This window comes from Sciurus carolinensis, chromosome 8 (assembly GCF_902686445.1).
Source record: "Sciurus carolinensis chromosome 8, mSciCar1.2, whole genome shotgun sequence".
Classification (NCBI taxonomy): domain Eukaryota; kingdom Metazoa; phylum Chordata; class Mammalia; order Rodentia; family Sciuridae; genus Sciurus; species Sciurus carolinensis.
Genome location: NC_062220.1, coordinates 122,022,618 through 122,040,775, shown reverse-complemented (window position 1 = coordinate 122,040,775; position 18,158 = coordinate 122,022,618). Strand labels below are relative to the sequence as shown.

The following is an 18,158-nucleotide window of genomic DNA, read 5'->3' as shown; positions in this document are numbered from 1 at the left end:
GATATATCCCACCCTGCCTGGGATAGGGATACTAGCTTTCCAGGATTTCTACTTGAAACCATTTAATTCTGGTTAGCTTATGTTCAACAAATACTTAACAGAAGCCTTCAGATATGGTTCCCCAGGAGGGAAAAAAACCCAATTTCTCCATGCTGGTACAACCACTGTCTTATGCTCAGAAGGCCAAGAATGAGCACCAGGCTCTCCTATAGCACCCATATGCCCTCACTATGGGAGAATATTCTTTTTCTCTTTTGGAGAGCCAACCCAAATATCTGAGTTTGGGAAAGGGGGTGTTTTTGCCTGGTAGGGGTGGGAAGGGAGGGTCTCTGAGGAACATCAGGGCTTTCACCACTGCTTAAGTGCTGGGGAACTTGGTGGGGGCTGACTGAGTAGACACTGAAACACCAAAGCTGCCACCACCACCGGCTGATGCAAATTTTATTGAGACAATGTACAAACAGGCCATGGAAACAAGGGTTTTGATGCTGGGACCAGAAACGTAAAATGGAATACAAAAATAAAAAGGCACTAATCTGTTAAGAAAAGACACTCAATGTATTCTAAGAATATAAGTCATTTAATACTGTTAATTTTATAGCACAAAATAAAACAAGCTATGATCCCCAAAAATAATTTTAAAAGCTTACACAGAAAATATTATTGCCTGAAGTTTATGATCTTTAAGTTACAGGTCAAAAGAGTTTTACGTTGTTGTTTTAAAACACACAGTGAAGACCGTCAAGAAGCAAGGCCACTGTTCCTCCTGCAGGGACAACGATCCTGTCTCAGAGAACTGTCCTTCTACTCCTTTAGAATATACAACCAGCTCAGTGTTCACACTGACAGTAGTTACCAGGGACATGGCTCTCCAGTCCCAGTGGGTGGAGTTTGAGGCAGAGCTCAGTGATGTCCACAGAAAGCATTAGTCTTAGGTACTGTGTTAAAACAATCAAGAATTCACTCATTTTAAGAGGTTAATGAACATAATATTAAAGGATTAAATTATAAACACCTGGCACAAAAACACATCATCCCTTTTCAAAAAATAAAATGTTCATATTCCTCTGAGCAAATGTTACAAGAGCAGTGGCCATCTTGTCTCAGGCCTGTCTTGTCTGTAAACAGCTGTAAAGGAAGGCCAGTACAGTGCCAGGGGTACAAAGTTCCAAGGAGGGTGCAGCAGTCCTTTCCTCCTTTCCATGAGCACAGAAGGTGTTGAGTCTGGGTGGCCAAAGTTAAAGTCAGCAATGGCAGCTGGTCAATGCACCCTCTTTGTTAACCATGTTGTTATGTGGTTACCAAACAGTGCACGAATGACAAGGATGACTCCAGTAGTAGAGCTTCTTTCCAGGACAAATAAATTTTTAATCAGACTCTCAATACCTTCTAGTACATAATTTGTTTCCTTTCCAGGTGAAAAATCATAGTGAATTAATTTAGAACAGTATTTTCTATAACAAAGGAAAGAAGAGCAAGTAATAATAATGAACAGTCATAAAAGGAAACCCACCCCTGGGTCAAATGTGCAGTGCTCTATGAAGTACTAACGTCTTCCTAGTCTGGTGGGGACCAAGGCACTGAAGCCAAGGCAAAGGTGCAGCTTCCCATTATTTAGTGTGAAAAACAGAATTTCTCTACCCAATTAAAAACAAAACAAAACAAAACAAAAACCTGATAAGGTTCTTAGTCAAAAAGTTACTTCTTTTGGCACACATCTTGAGAACTCAGAACTCAGGACTTTTGAGCTGACTCTCCTAGGCAACCCTGGAAACATCAGCTGAAGTAATTCATTATGGAACCAAACTCCAGGTTTGTGGGGTGTTTTCTGAAGCACTTCCCTACAGGGTGGGTCTTGCTATTGGTCAGTAGACCTGGTAGAAAGGAAACCCCGCTTTCTAAAATGGCCATTTACTGCTTATAATCTGAGCCAACTGCTATAATCAAAAGGTGCCAAGTCCTTCAGCTATGTCTGGTTTTAAAAGACCTTAGGGTTTGTGCCCTCTCTGATCAAGGCTACACACTCCACTCAGATGAAGATGCCAACAAGGGCAGGGTAGAACCAGGTCACTGGCTAAAAGGCAAGCAGTGTTTCTAGGCAGTTTAGAATTTTGTCATACTCCCACCACCTGTGGGTGTAAAGCTGGGCTAAACTCAGAACAAGCCACTAAACAGACTTAGCCAGAAAGGGCAACTGCCAAGAGATGGCCAGATTTCTCACTGGGTAAGAGGCTGATCTCTTAAGCATGTTCCAGGAAAACCACAGACAGGCAGCCACAGTGGTATTTTTTCCAACTGATTGCTATTAAGACTAAGATTCTTTAATATGGCAGTTATCAGCCTGATGGAATAATGATTTAAAGAGAAAGTGATAGAGAAATGGAAACACTGGCTATTTTGCTGATTCTGTCACCAGAATATATTGCTCTGAACCTCAAAACCTAAGTGCCTCCAGAGATAGGGATATAGTTGCAGCAGATGCCCCATAAATGATAGAATTACTTATTAGGTTGCTGCTACATTTCTGCAATATTCATTTTGAGGTGAAGTTTGTCTTCACCAGGGTCCAGAAGGAAGAGCAGAATGTACTACATAAAGGTTCCAGAATTCTTATCTGCCATGCTCAGCAGAGGAGCAATCAGTTGCACTTGGACCAGCTGGCTTGTATAAATAGGTCTCTTTTAACTAACAGGGAAATACTTTAATATCAACAAAGTAACAAATGGTTAATGGTAAACTGGTTAAGGGTTCTCCCTAGTCACAACACTAGACCTCAAGTGTATGAACCAATTTCCAGTTTGCATATCCTTTGCTTGGAAGCATCATAGACGACATAGTCTGTGAAATCGACAGCAGCAGCACCACCTTTCTCCAGCAGTCCAGGAAGGTTGAGCTGGGGCAGCAAGGACTGGGTGGGCTTCAGTGAGTGGAATTCAATGATTCTATGAACCTCACTTTTAAAAGAAATTTAAGTTGTATAACTTAAAAGGGGTACATTTACTAAAAATCGGGAGAGAAAATTGGCCAAATGTTCCATTCCCTCACCCCCACTCTTGTCACTGGCAAACAAGGTAAGCAAAGGTTTCCCCAAATCACACCTAACTGATGCTTTTGGGGACAAAGTAATCCAAGAGGCTGTGCAAATAGCTTGGCACACCATGACTGCTGATTTATTGTGAGTGTTATTTTCCATATGGCAAAACAAGGTACTATTGACAACCAAGATAATAAAGGCCTTCACACTTCAGACTTGTTCTTTTCATATTCCTTTAGTTACAGCAGCTTCAGTTTAGCTCAGAGGCAGTGCCATTCCTTGGACTATCACAAAAATTTAACCTGCTACTTAAAAATCTGTTCAGAACACACAAGTCCAATTAGTCTTCCAAAACCAAACCAAACCAAAAGAAAATGAAAGAAAATCCAGATTTTATGTGTGGAGGGGGTGTTTAGGACAGAATTCTCTCTTCCTTAAGTTTCACTTCCTGTGTTGTTCAGGAAAAACAAGTTGGTGGTGGAGTCACTGCTTTGTAGAACAGCGACATGCAGGATCTCTCGCTATGGCCTCTAGCTTTCTCTGATGAACATGACAGAATCGGTCCCAAGTACAAATGGGGCAGCGATGAGAAGGAAGATCCTTTCCTTGTCAACTTCTCTCCACTTGTGTGCTTCCACCAGTATTTCCAGTTTATGATCCAAAAGAACTCTAAAATCGGCTACTCTGACAATACGACTATGATACAGATGCCAGGAGGCAGCCGCTGTGTGCATTCCAAATGTGTATGAGAGATCATCAGTCTGCAGAAAGCTGGACGCTGGCAATGCAGTGTAACTTGCCTATGAGAGAGAATGCTTTCCCACTTCAAAGACTATGACAGGCAGAACAACAAAGCAGCAGAAAACAGGGCAACAGCAATCACTCATTTTCATCTGGGTTTTGAGGGTCAATGATTTTGACGTGTGTAAAGGGAAAAAGCCCTTTGCGCCCATTCACCTCACCTTCCCACTGGCCATTTATATTCATCCTGGTGACTTTCACAATGTCACCAACCTACAGGAATGGAGAAAGAAAACAAAGTTAGTATTGCTCTGCAAATAAGAAAAATCACAAGCATTATCCAAAGGAAGTGATTAATTTTTCCCCTGACAGGGGTATGTCTTCTCTATTCCAATTCATATCAGATGGGAACTGTTGTCACCAAGACTCTCTGAGCAGCAATGATGCCTCTCTAACCTATACATTTCTCACTCCCTTTATGGGAAAATCACTGGGAAAAGCCCAGTTCTGAGCATCTTAAAACACAGGGTGATGGAAATTCTACCTACTGCCAGATGACGGGTACCAGATAAGGTCTGCTCAAGAGAAAGCAGGAATTTGATTTGGCAAGTGGTTTTCAAATTGTTCTGGAGATCCACAGAGTTCTAGGGAGGTGCTTTAAGGGTCCAACAAATGCCTGTTTGGACTTCTAATTTTATAAAATTAAATTTTATAAAGTTATTATAAAAGCACATTCAAATTTGCTATAGTCTCTGACATATTAACCTGTGCTGCCCTCGTAAGCTACATTTTATGCAGACCCTCCTTGGAAAAAAAAGTCTGTCTTTGCAAAACAGCAAGGTCAAAGCTTAAAAAAGCCCCAAATCTACCTTTGTGTTTTGTAAAACAAACAAACAAACATCAAAAACCTACCACCACTTGCAACAAAATAAAGTCAGAAATAAACTGGATGCTGATGGCAATATAAGACCACATCCCTCTACTACTTAGCTACTACATTCCCAGCTCCTCCTCATTCCTTTTTAAAGTAATTCTTAGGTGTGGGTAGCTCAGAAGCAAAACACATGCTTATTGGCACACCTGATTTAATTCATAAAACCACTTAAAAACCACTTAAAAAAAAAACTTTTCATGTCATAATTTGGGTTCCATGTAATATTTCATTTTGACAAGAGCAGGCAGATTTAGAAGTCCACCTGCCACAGCTAGGGGCCATACAGTGTGAAGGCCAGCCCTCCTGGAGCTTGCCACTACACTGCTCTAACACAGGACTTGGGAGGAGTTACATCTGCTTTTCCTGGTTACTAGGTGGGTCACTGCACTTGGAGGGTTAGATTCCAGGTGCCAAAAGGGCATATATCTTGCCTCAAGTTTGTTAATTTCAGTTGGCCTAAGTTACATATGGTAAATCTGAGAAACAAAATAAAACTTGCCTTCCTGAAAATCCTGCCCCAGGCAGCCTTCTCCTATTTCTTGGGTCAACTTATTCCCACAGCCTAAGTGAATGTGCTCTCACCTTTTGCTAATCATTCCTACCTCAGGTTCCCCCAGACTCTCACTACCTGGTTCTACCAACCAGTCACCAAGCTTTGAGTCATCCGCCACCATCTATGTCACATCAGCCCAATCATCCCAACTTTCAACCTCCTCTCCTACAACTAAACCCCATATGCTGGATATTGCTCCCATTCACCAAAGCCCTCCTGGTGGTCCAATTCTAGTGCTCTACCTTTATGATGTTCTGTGATGCTTTAAGTCAAAGATTTCACTTGCCTCTGTCCCTTCCCTCTGCTCTGACCCTCTTTTGTGTGGTATTCTGTAAAGTAACCCTACCAGGTAGGTTCCCACTGATACTTATAGAAAGCAAGCTTCTGTGAGGTCAGGTCCTTGTCCTCCAAGATTCTGGCAGACATCCCCAATGAAGCTCCATCCTCTGTTCTTCCGGTTACCCCTTCACTCCTAATACACACCACTACCATATGGTAGTCTGAAGGAGGGGAACCCGCTTTATCATTCTGTACTCTGTGTATGTTACAGATCTCTTGTAAACTATTTTCTGGGAAGGTATGCAGAATTAGGGAAAAGATCAGAAACTAGTAAGCCAATATCCCCAGAAGTTGGGGATAGACAGTCAAGCAGTTAAGCAGGGTTCTCGAGGGCAGAAGTGGCTGGTTTAAGGATGTTGGGGCAGAAAGAATGACCTTTTTTTTTGCAGTGCTGGGGATCGAACCCAGGGTCTTCAAGCACTCTACCAACTGAGCTATCTCCCCAGCCCAGAAAGAATGACCTTTTAACATATAAAAGAAAGCCAAATCATTGCTCTGCTTTGTCAACCCCCTCTAACTCCTCCTTTCTGCACTCTGATCTTCATGCTCTGCCTAATCTGGCTCTGCCACTTCATTCCATGCCACTCTGCCCTTCCCCTCCAACCACAACGACTTCTTTTCTATTTCTCAAACTTGCCAAGCTCTTTTCTAGATACAGACTATATGAGAGGTGCAAGGATATGCCATTATACTTTTAAAATCTCAAGAGGTTAAAAATCACATTCCAGAACTGTGGATGTAGCTTAGCAGTCAAGTTCTTGCCTAGCAAGTATGTCCTAGACTCCATCTCCAGCACCACAAAAAAATAAATAAAAACCTCTCACATTCCTGGCTTTTGCCTGGAATTGCCAAGCTAATAACAAGAAATCTTGGATCTGCTCTTTCACACTTGAAGACAGAAACATAAGTGACTCTTAGCAAAATCAAACAAGTCCTAAAGACTACTCAGAGGTCCTCAATAAAGCCTCTCTTGCAGACAATGAACACAGGAAGGCCCTTCAGGCAGCTCCCAGTAGTCTTTGCAGACAAGATGTTTACTCTGATCAGAGCCCTGGGTTATGTTCTACATTGTGTACTTAGGATACGTAAAGACACAACTTGAGTATTAGACATATCTAAACAAAAATAAGATCTAAGATCTATGATCAAAGTATATAAACTTTTGTCTCCTTAGAACAAATATAAGGTAGCATGGTGCAGCAGTCTGTCATGAGCTTTAGAGCATGATAAATTTCCTGAAAGTTCAGGTGCTGCCATACCTGACTACAGCAAACTGCTCAAGTGACTCCAGGTATGGTTCCTTCTGACTGTAGAAGATTCTTACAATATTTAATTGAAAACTACATGAGAACTATTAACTAGAACACCCTACAAAGAAGATGGTAACTGAATAGAGCTCCCTCTATTAGTCATGCCCTTTGGAAGCACCAAAGGAAGAGTCAAGCACAAAACCTTGTTAGTAACAAAGGTCCCCTCAAAAACGACAAGGGGACAGGAAAAATGACAATTTAGAATGAAAGATGACAGGGAGGCCTAAAAACACAAGTCTAATAAATTACTGTGATAGATATAGCAGCTGAAGAAGACAATGGGAAGACGGAGAAAAAGGTGAGTCACATACAGAAACTTGCCAGGAACATTCATATCTCAGTTAATTGCTGATTTTGGCACTTTATAGGATATTCTCCACATAATCCTAACTAATTAATTTAATAAGATTTACTAAATATTTATTGTATGGAAAATGAACAGGTCAGTTCCTATTCTCAATAGGTCAGTTTCTATTGTCCATTGTGGGATGGACAATAAATAATTCACTGTCCAGACATGGCAGATATTCATTGTTATGTAACAACACAGTATAAAAACAGTGGTACTGAATTAACAATATAGAGCTCAGAAGCAAGAAGTTATTGCTTCAACGGAGAGAACTTGGATCTGCAACACAGGGCAAAGAGCAGCCTAGGAAAAAAAGACTGGCATGGGGTTTTCTGATGGTCATTCTGGCCTTGCACGAGTTTCTTTCTTTCTCTTTTTCTCTTTTTGGGTGCCAGGGATTGAACTCAGGGTCTTGTGCATGCTCCGCACACCCTCTATCACTAAGCTTCATATCTAATCCTAGGAGTTTCCCTTGGTTGGGTCCTTTTGCTATGAATCCAGAAGGAGGGCACTGTCTCATACTACAAAAAGGAATAATGAATAGAGCAGCAAGATGGCTGTGAAGTTACCATTTTAGAATCTGAGGTTGAGTGCTATTTGATAAAACTGTGAGAGAAGTTGATCTATAGTCAGGTCTGCACAGAACTGTGGGTGGCAGGCTATATAACATAGTCAGGAGTACATCTTTCAAGTATGAAACTTACTTTGGAGGGTATCAAACCGGTTCAAAGAGTAAACTTAAGCCTAGACAATGTCACTGACCTTATCAATGGACCAAGAGAAGGCATGTAACTGATGTACCATCTTTATAAACTTTCACCATATAAAACTGGACAATCCTAATCATTATTTGAATTGTCCAAAGGGAAGGTAGCTCCATGGTAGAGCACTAGTTTGCCATATGTGAGGCCCTGGGTTTCATCCATGGCACTGGAAAGGACATGACAGGACAGGAATGTTAAAATGGTATGTTTTTGCTTGACTACACTTAAAATGGGGGAATAAACATTTAAGCATATATACTAGGAGTAAAAGAACTGTTCTTTGTCTAGTAAAGACCTCGCAAAGAGAAGACAAGAGGGCATGTACTTCCTGCTGTCAGCAATAGTTTCCTTCATTCCTCCAGTCCAGTGTGTCCTAGAAATAACTACTATATGACTTCTGGCACTTGATTAAAAGAGTAGTCAAGGCCCTGGAAGGCCAAAATACTGGTTGTCCATTGGTTTTTGGCTTTTCCACCAGCCTCCACATCCCATACTGATATTCTCAGACTGCATCTCTCAAATTACTGAGGCTGGCTTCAAACTTAGAATCCTCCTGCCTCATTCTTCCCAATAGCTGGAATCACAGGCACATCAGCTCCAACTGATATTTATTTATTCATTTCATACTGAAGATTGAATCAGGGGTGCTTTACCACTGAGCTATATCCCCAGTCCTTTTCAACTTTTTATTTTGAGACAAGGTCTAAGTTACTTAGTGCCTTGTTAAGTTGCTGAGACTGGCCTCAAACTTGCAGTCCTCTTCTTCAGCTTCTTAAGTTGCTGGGATTACAGGTATATGTCACCATGATGAACTCTATAACTCATTTTTAATACTCAAAGCAAAAAACAAAAACAAAAAAACACCATTATCCTTCAAGGATCAAAAGGACTGCTACTGGTTAACACTTCTTATGAAAACACAGGGATTTTATTTTAGAATTAGGCAGAGGTCAAAGGAATCACAGGACATTATGCTGGGATGCAAGAGAATGTAGGTTTTAAGGAAGAAGTGAAATTAGGAGTGGTGGTGCATGCCTGTAATCTCAGCAACTCTGAAGGTTGAAGAAAGATTATAAATTTGAGGACAGTGTTGGCAACTTAGCAAAATAAAAAATAAAAGGGGGGGCTAGGGAGATAGCTCAGTTGTTAAGAGTGCTTACCTCCTAAGCACAAGGCTTCAATCCCCAGCACCGCAAAAAAAAAAACAAAAACAAAAATAAATAAATAAATAAATAAATAAATAAATAAATAAATGGGGCTGAGATGTAGCTCAGTGGTACAGTGTTGCTGGGTTCAATTCCTAGTACCACAATAAACAAATTAATTAGTTAATTAATTCTATTCAGAGGACACAATCCTACATACAGAAATTCCCAAAGATTCCACATGAAAAATATAAAAATAAAGTATAAAAAAAAATAAAAATAAAGTTGCAGAGTACAAGATCAACACACAAATATCAGTGATGATTCCATGTCTAATGAACAATTCCATTTATAATACATCTAGAAGAATAAAATAACTGCAACAAAATGATCTACTCCCAGTAGCAAACACCAACAAAGATGGAGAACTCAAAGTTCCAGATCTCAAAATTATTACACAAGGTTACAGTAACTAAAACAGTATGGCATTATCATATGGGAACATATACAGAAAAATGTAAAAAAACGGAGTTCAGAAATAAACAACACATCTATGCCAATTGTGTGTGTGGAGTTGAAGAGGGAGGGAAGGGGGGAGGGGGGAGGGGGGAGGGGAGGGAGGGAGAGGGAGGGAGAGGGAGAGAGAGAGAAAGAGAGTGAGTATGGAGGAGACAGATACTGGGAATGGAAACCAGAGGCATTCTACTACTGAGGTACATTCCTAGCCCTTTCATTTTTTTGGTTTGGGATGGTCTTATGAAATTGCCAAGGCTGGCATTGAACTTGCAATCCTCCTACTTCCGCCTTCCAAGTTGTTAGAATTATAGGAGAGCACCATGGTGCCTGTTCTTTGCCCATTTTAAAAATTGGGTTGTTTGGGTTTTTTAGTTGTTGAGTTTTAGAAGTTCTTTACATATTCCAGACATTCAATTTTTTGACAGATATGACTTCCAAATGTTTTTTTTTCCATTTTGTAGGTCGCCTTCTCAGTCTCTCAATAATACCCTTTAATACACATTCGGAATCATGCCAAGCCTTGAATTGTTGTTTTAAATGGATGAACTATATGATATGAATTACATCTGACAATTGCTTAAAAAAAACAAAAAACAATTGAGGAGCTGGGTGCCATAGTGCACACCTGTAATCCTAGCTACTTGGAAGGCTGAGGGCTCAACGGTAGAGCACTTGCTTTGCATGTGTGAGGTCTGGGTTCAAATCCCAGCACTGCAAGAGAAAAAAAAAAAAAAAAAAAAAAAAAAAAAAACCTGGCTCAGTGGGTGCTCTGCCACATACTACCTGAAAGACTTCCAGAGAATGATACAAATCTCAAGTTCTAAGTGTGTAAAAAAATGAGGTTGGTGCCATCTGCCCCTAGGGCAAGAATGAAAATAAAACTGTGAGACCCCTTGCTGATGGTTCTTCTTACTCAGCAGCTATTACCAGATACAGAAAACAGAGGAAGTCAGCATAAAGGACTAGGCTGGCCAGGCATGGTGGTGCACATCTGTAATCACAGTGACTCAGGAGCCTGAGATAGGAGAATTACAAGTTCAAGGCCAGCCTTAGCTACATACCCAGGCCCTGAGCAACTTAGAGAGACTGTCTCAAAATTTAAAAATAAAATAAAAAAGGTTGGGGGATATAGTTCAATGGTAAAGCACTCCTGGGTTAAATCCCCAGTACCAAAAGAGAAAGAATGAATGAATCGATGAATGGACTAGGTTGGAACAGGCCTTACCTGAAACCCAGTAGGGTCCCAACTTCATGGTATTTTCACCCAATTTACACATTAAGAGAAACAAAAATCTTTTAAAAATAATTATCTCTCATCCTGGGGAAGGTATCTATTCTCAGGCTGGCGGTAGGAAGATCACAAGTTCAAGACCAGCCTCACCAACTTTTATTTTGTCTAAAAATTAAAAAAAGGGCTGAGGATGTAGCTCAGCAGTAGGCTGCCCCTGGATTAAAGTTCCAGCACCCCCCCTACATATATACATCTCTGATTCATAACCCACTGAGAATATATGCTAGAAGAAAAAAGTGTTATTAAAAACATGAAAAAACAGACAACCCCTACCACTGAAACAAAACAAAACAAAATCCTCAAGAGTCAGGCACTAGTGTTACACATCCAATAGTCTCAACTAACTGGGAGGCTAAGGCAGGAGAATTTTCTGAGTTCAGGAGTTCAAGATCGGCCTAGGCAACATAGCAAGATTCTGTCTCTTTAAAATAGAAACAAAACAAAAACACCTAGAACCTTAAACTCTGAAGGACTTTCTGAATATTTTTACTCTTTTTTTTTTTCTTTTTCTTTTCTTTTTTTTTGGTACCAGGTTTGAACTCAGGGGCACTCAACCACTGAGCCACATCCACAGCCCTATTTTTCATTTTATTTAGAGACAGGGTCTCACTGAGTTGCTTTGCTTAGTGCCTCACTTTTGCTGAGGCTGGCTTTGAACCTGCTTCCTCTGCCTCAGCCTCCCAAGCTGCTGGGATTATAGGCGTGTGCCACCACACCTGGCAGTATTGTGATCAAGGATATATAAGTACTTTTGGCACTAAAGAAAACAAGTAAATAAAATTCATAAAACTAGGTGCTGTGAAGGACAAATGACACATCAAAGACAGAAGGATGGAAGTGATACTTATTCAGTCCTGACAAAAAGACCAAGGGTAGGAGTGCTGAATCTGTGAGGTGGCAACTACTTGATTCCCAGTGACTTAGGAGGCTGGGGCAGGAGACACATAAGTTTGAGGCCAGCCCCCTCAACTTAGACATCAAAATAAGAGAAGGCAAAGGATGGAGCTCAGTGGCAGAGCACCCCTGAAGTGGGGGGGATCACAGGAGCTCTGGATGTCAGAGAATGAGCAAAACACACTACAGATTATTTTCCCCACCCCCAGTACAAGGGATTGAACACAGGGGTGCTCTACCACTGTGCTACATTCCCAGTCCTTTCTAACCAAATCAAACAAAAAAGAAGGCGGTGATCATACATAGGCCTCTGGGGATCAGTAGTAAGATGCTTCATAATGACCTTGAAGAGACCTAATATACTATGGAGAATAAGCTATAGGTCATCCGGCCTAAGGAAATCATCTGAGAGGGAGAAAAAATAAATAAATAAAATAAAACAAAATAAAAACCCAACTAGTACCACTGAAATCTAAATTTGCTTTGCAGGCTATTTCATCCCAGTAAGTAGAAACAGCAATAAAGAAACTGTTAATGTAGGGCTGGGGTTGAGGCACATGTGAGGCACTGGGTTCAATCCCCATCACCCCATTTTTAAAAAAAAAAAAAAAACTAAACAAAATAAAGGATTGTGTCTATCTAAAACTAAAAATTAAAAAAAAGAAAAGAAACTGTTAATGTAAATTTAATTCCCACAAATGAAACACTGATTGGTAAAGTGGAAAACTAAGAATTCCAGGACAGAAGAGAAAGAAATTTATACCATAGGTCTTGGGAAAGATTCAGAGACCAGTTGGGAGGAGCATATCTGTAATCCCGGCAACTCAGGAAACTAAAACAGAAGGATCAAAGTTCAAGGCTAGCTTCAGCAAAAATTAAAAAGGGTTGGGATGTACACCAGTGGGAAATTACCCTTGGTTCAATCCCCAATACAAAAAGGGGGGGAAAAAATTCAGACTACATGCAAATCCAATGGCTAAGGTTTCAAAATCGGGTAAAGACAATCCAAGAAGAAATCTCAAGCATACAATCATAGGTGACCCCGAGGGAAGCAAAGAGCAAGTATCTTAAGGACAATGCTAAATTCATACTAAGAACCCTGAGAGCCATAATACATACATACACACCTACATACCAAAGATGAAAGGATACTCTTAGGCTGGTAAGGGTAGATATACATTAAAGTGTTGGCAAGCAGGAACCAAAGTCCAAGATTGGTCTTCTGCCACAGAGAAATCACTGGTAGACCTAGGAAGGGCTCTCTGTTTCACATCAAAACAGAGAATATGGGCTGGGGTTGTGGCTCAGTGATAGTGTGCTCGCCTAGCATGCATGAGGCCCTGGGTTTGATCCTTAGCACCACATAAAAATAAAGGTAGGGCTGGGGTTGTGCCTCAGTGGCAGAGTGCTTGCTTAGCATATGTGAGGCACTGGGTTCGATTCTCAGCACTGCATATAAAAAAATAAATAAAGGTCATCAACAACTAAAAACATATTAAAAAATTTTTTTTAAAATAAAGGTAGTGTGTCCACCTACAACTAAAAATTAAAAAAAAAAAAAAAATACCCCAGAGAATATAACAAATTCTATAAAAACAAACTGGTCAGTCTGAAATCAAACCTGGACACAATTCTGAATGTGATCGGCAAACAGATGGATTGTGAGGATTTAGAATGGAAAAAAGGAGTTTGGAAGTAATAAGTATAGGCTCATAACAGACCAACCTCACCTGTCTTTTCATAGATATGTGACATAAATCAGATGAGGCTGCCTAGGAGGATGTTAGTTCCAAAACCTAAATAATTATTTTACAAAACCTGCAGGTAACATAAAATTGAGGGGCTTAATCAACCTGCTACATGATATAATTAGGATTAGAAATGATGCAGAAATGGTGTACATATAGCATACCAAAACAACACAAAAATTCAAGAGGGCCAACTCTAAGATCATGGACTTAATTCCAATCACTAAAGTCAGGCATACACTCCCACTGAAGCAAGAGTTCAGAGTTAAATCAGGTGTGGTGGTGACACCTGTGATCTTAGCTCAGCAAGCTAAGGCAGGAGGAGAGCCTGTCTCAAATGAAAAATGAAAAGGTCTGGGAATGTAGTTCAGTGGGAAAGCATACCTGGGTTCAATTCCCAGTACCAAAAAACAAACAAAAAGAACACTGGGCTATGTAAACATAGGAAAGAGGCTGCATGTAGATTGTTTTTCCTGTAGATTGCTAAAATGTAAGAACTTATTAACTACTGGAGTCATACAATTCAGAACAAATCACCTTAAGAGATTATAAATTCCAGAAACTCCACAAGGACATAAATATGGTTTTGTTCACTACTGTACTGTTCTAGTCTGCCTCTTAATCAGTACTTGATAAAGCTCTAACGAGTAAATGTTTTAAGAGGTGTCCAAGTTGAGACTAGAGTGCCATGGATTTTGACATGTATAAGGCTTATGCATTAGGAAAATGGCTAAATGACCTAAAGGGTTTTTAAATTCTGGTTAGCTAGGCAGGGCAGCACATGTCAGTAACTCAGCAACCCGGGTGGCTGAAGCTGGATAATCCCAAGTTTAAGGTCAGCTTCAGCAACTAAGCAAAGCCCTATCTCAAAATAATGTAGTCCAGTGATACAGCACCCCTGGGTTTGATCCCCAGTACAGGGGGTGGGAGATAGGGGATGGGATGACAAACTTGTTTTTCTCCTTGATTTATATCATTCTATCCTGAATTACTTTTTAAAGTTTCACTTGCAGTCTAAGTAATTGTTATTCTCCCTCCACAGAATCTGTTCCACTGACTGACTCCTGCAGACCCCCAGCTCATATCACCAATTGTTTTCTTAACTCACAGCATCAGAAATGTGCAACAGACTTTCAATTTAGATACTTGGATACAAAATTTCATACAGTAAACACTCTTTACAAGAATGTGGGTACCCAAGACTAAGCACAATTTTAAAGATGCTAAGAAATTTCTTATTCAGTCAGAAAGCATACTGGAATACCAGTGAGAATATTCTTAAAGGGAAATCAAGGATCTGCTGTAAATTTAAAATCAATAAATAAAAAAGGCAAATTGCCTACAAATTTCAGAATTTCCTTCAGTTGTGGGAAACTGGCTGCTTCATCCTGCAAATGAAGGCATTCCAAGAAAATTGTTATCTCCTCAGTTCATGTGGTATGGCAAAAGCCCACTTTCCCCCTTTGTCTTCTGCTACTTCTGTCCTTTGCCTGGCATGCTGAATGTGCTGACCTACTTGCAGACATTCAGTGGTGTTAATCACTTTCATGCAAGTTCTTCCCTCTCAGGAATGCCTTCCCCCACTTTGCCCAGCTAGCTTCTATTCATCTTTCAAAACTCATTTCAAGTCAGGAGTAGTGGTGCATGCCTGTAATCCCAGAGGTTGGAGAGGCTGAGGTAGGAGGATCAAAAATTCAAAGTCAGCATGAGCAACTTAATAAGACCCTAAGCAACTCAGGGAGACCCTGTCTCTAAATAAAATATTTAAAAGGTTCGGGATGTAGCTCAGTGGTAAAGTGCCCCTGGGTTCAATCCCTGGCACCAACAAACAAACAAACAAACAAAAAACTCACTTCAAGGGTCACAACTCCTCCAAGAAGGCTTTCCAGACCGTTATCTACCTATATTGCCAACGTCCCCATCTACTCACACTGCTGGCTTCTGTCTCTGTCCTTTCACTAGATGGTAAGCTCCTTAGTGCAAGCACCCTACGGGGTGGCTACCTAAATGGGTCCTTAATGAACAAACATCAACTCTTAGAGCCAGGCTGCTTTTTAGGTTAGCCTTACATAATTCACTTAAGATTACACAAGTAAAAACCAGGACTTGAACACAGGTCCACAATATCTCCCTAATCACCTTGCTTCTTCAGTGTCAGGGAATGCAACTTTGAACACAGGTTTGGTTTGTTTGGTTTTTGTTGTTGTTGTTGTTGTTTTTTAAACAAAAAACAAAAACCAACCTAACAAAAGCACCCTTCCTACAAGTATTTTCTGCTGATCAATGGTCTTTTTTTGGAAAGGGCTACACTGCCTTCCCTCAGCCTGATAACTTTCTTGTAAGATGTGACCTGCTTTTCCTAGGAGACCTTCAAGTCCCACTATATATCCAGGGCATTAGAGACCTCTAATGTTTTCTGGGGTAGTAGAGATTGAATCCAGAGGGGTTTAAAAACTGAGTCACATCCCAGCCTCCCCCACTTTAAAAAAATTGTTTTTTAGTTGTTGATGGGTCTTTTTTTATTTATTTACATGAGGTGCTGAGAATCAAACCCAATGTCTCACATGTGCTAGGCAAGCCCTCTACTGCTGAGCCACAAACCCAGCCCCTATTTTTAAATTCTGAAACAGTCTCACTAAATTGCTGAGGTTGGCCCATTGCAATCCTACTGCCTCACCCTTCCAAGTTGCTGGGATCAGAGATGTGCGCCACCTTAGCTGGTGAGAGTTCTGCTGTTCCTAAGGATTGGGGACACCCACCTTGATTTACCTTACACTGGTCACCATGTATTCCCATTCAAATCAATTAACAGGACCAATTCATTTATTGAAAAGCAGCAAGAATGATGACAAAAAAAAAAAAAAAAAAAGAAAGAAAGGGAAAATGGCTAAACATAGATCAGTTTTTAAATTTCTCTACTTGAAGGAAGATTTTTACAAGAATCAAGGTTTATGAAAAACAGAATAAAACAAAACAAAAAAAACCTTGTGAAATAATTCAAGGACTACAGTTCACCTAAGTCATCCTCCTCCTCTGCAAATACTATCAAGGGGAATAAGGAAACTTCAATTACTGGCACATTTTGTTCTACTCTGTCACTGTTTCTCATTTTCATTTTAATACTTTTCCTGGTAACCTAATTGCATCAGTCCCAAGAGTTGTTTTAAACAGGATTAGACAGACATCACTATCCTGATAGTTTTAGAAGATAACATAATCATAGAAACATTTATGTTACAGCCAAGTCTCATTTAAATACACAGAGAAATACCACTAAGTGAAGTGTAGCAAAGGGTATTTCTTGGGTTCTACTTATACTCAGTGAAACACTATGGCCCGTTATAAAGCTTGGATGATTAAGTTAATTTCATGAGGAGACAGGTGTGGAGACTGACCTCTGGGGTTTTAGAGACTAGAAGAGCTGCGTAATGGCCAAATATGTGGGTTATCTTAAAATATACACTATTAACTAGGCTCTCACTCCTGGGCCTCTTAGGTACCTACTACCTATCCCCTCATCAAGGTTTAGACCTTGACAATACCTGGTTTCCTCCCTATAACTCCCTTGTACACACTCCAAGGAACACACCCATACAGTAGATACCGGTGTCTAAAATGCATAAAATTCTGACTGAGCACCTCAAACCTCAAGATTCTCATCCTGGTATGCCAACAATCAGCAGTCTAACACACAAGTCACACCTACTATGAATCCCATGCTGAGATGAGAATTCATTCATGCCTCAAAAAGCTGAAACCACAAAGCAAACTGGAAGGTATTAAGAGCCAAGTGCATCCATTTATTCAAAGGTAATGAAATGTGGACCAGGCCAGAGATAGGTCTATGTAGTCTTAAGAAAGTTGAAGAAGGTCTGCTCAGATAGGATTATCTATGTGTGGAAGCAGCTTATTCTGGATTCTTTCTTGTTCTTCTGTGAAGTATATAAGCATCTGGATCCTTTCCAGTCTCTGATCCCTGTTGCAAGCCCTCAGGTGCTTGTTCTTTCCTTACAGTCAACATGAGAGAGTTGTAATCACCATCCTGAAACAAAGTTTCAGGTATAGTTCATTCAGACATTACTTCTGGTCCACAGAAAACTGAGGACCACCAATGGAAAAATATACATGAAACAAATTAAAGCTAACTTTTTCTGTGTGTAGGCTGTATTGTGGTTTAAGTTTTGCTTTCTTGAAGCAACTGGCTCCATTACATCACCCTATTGTGATGCACCAGGGCTCTCTCAATCCTCCCCTATTTTGACCTTCAGGTGATACAAAGGGTATAGTTACTAACAATCTATTTCTCTAACACATATGCAGTTTGACAATGCTAAAGAAGAGCAATAGCACTTTGTGGTTTAAACAGCATTTTCACAAGCATCATTTTATGTGATCTTCACAACAGCCTACTGAGAATAGCAATAAAAGCAATTTGCACATATTATTTTATTTAATTTTTTTGTAATTTGCATTTTACCTGTAAAGGTCAAGAAACTCAGAGATACAGTGATCTCCCCCAGGTAAACAATAAATGAAAGAC

The 18,158-nt window shown here is 40.2% G+C and overlaps 1 protein-coding gene across 1 annotated transcript in view; it reads right to left on the bottom strand.

Moving 5' to 3' along the window:
* Positions 1–414: 414 nt before the first annotated feature.
* Positions 415–18,158, bottom strand: part of Crkl (CRK like proto-oncogene, adaptor protein) — a 32,303-nt gene continuing 14,559 nt past the window's right edge. The window contains exon 3 of the mRNA XM_047562033.1: positions 415–4,048. Coding sequence (XP_047417989.1) covers positions 3,914–4,048 — 135 coding nt within the window. The 3' untranslated portion in view covers positions 415–3,913. The remainder of the gene's footprint in view (positions 4,049–18,158) is intronic.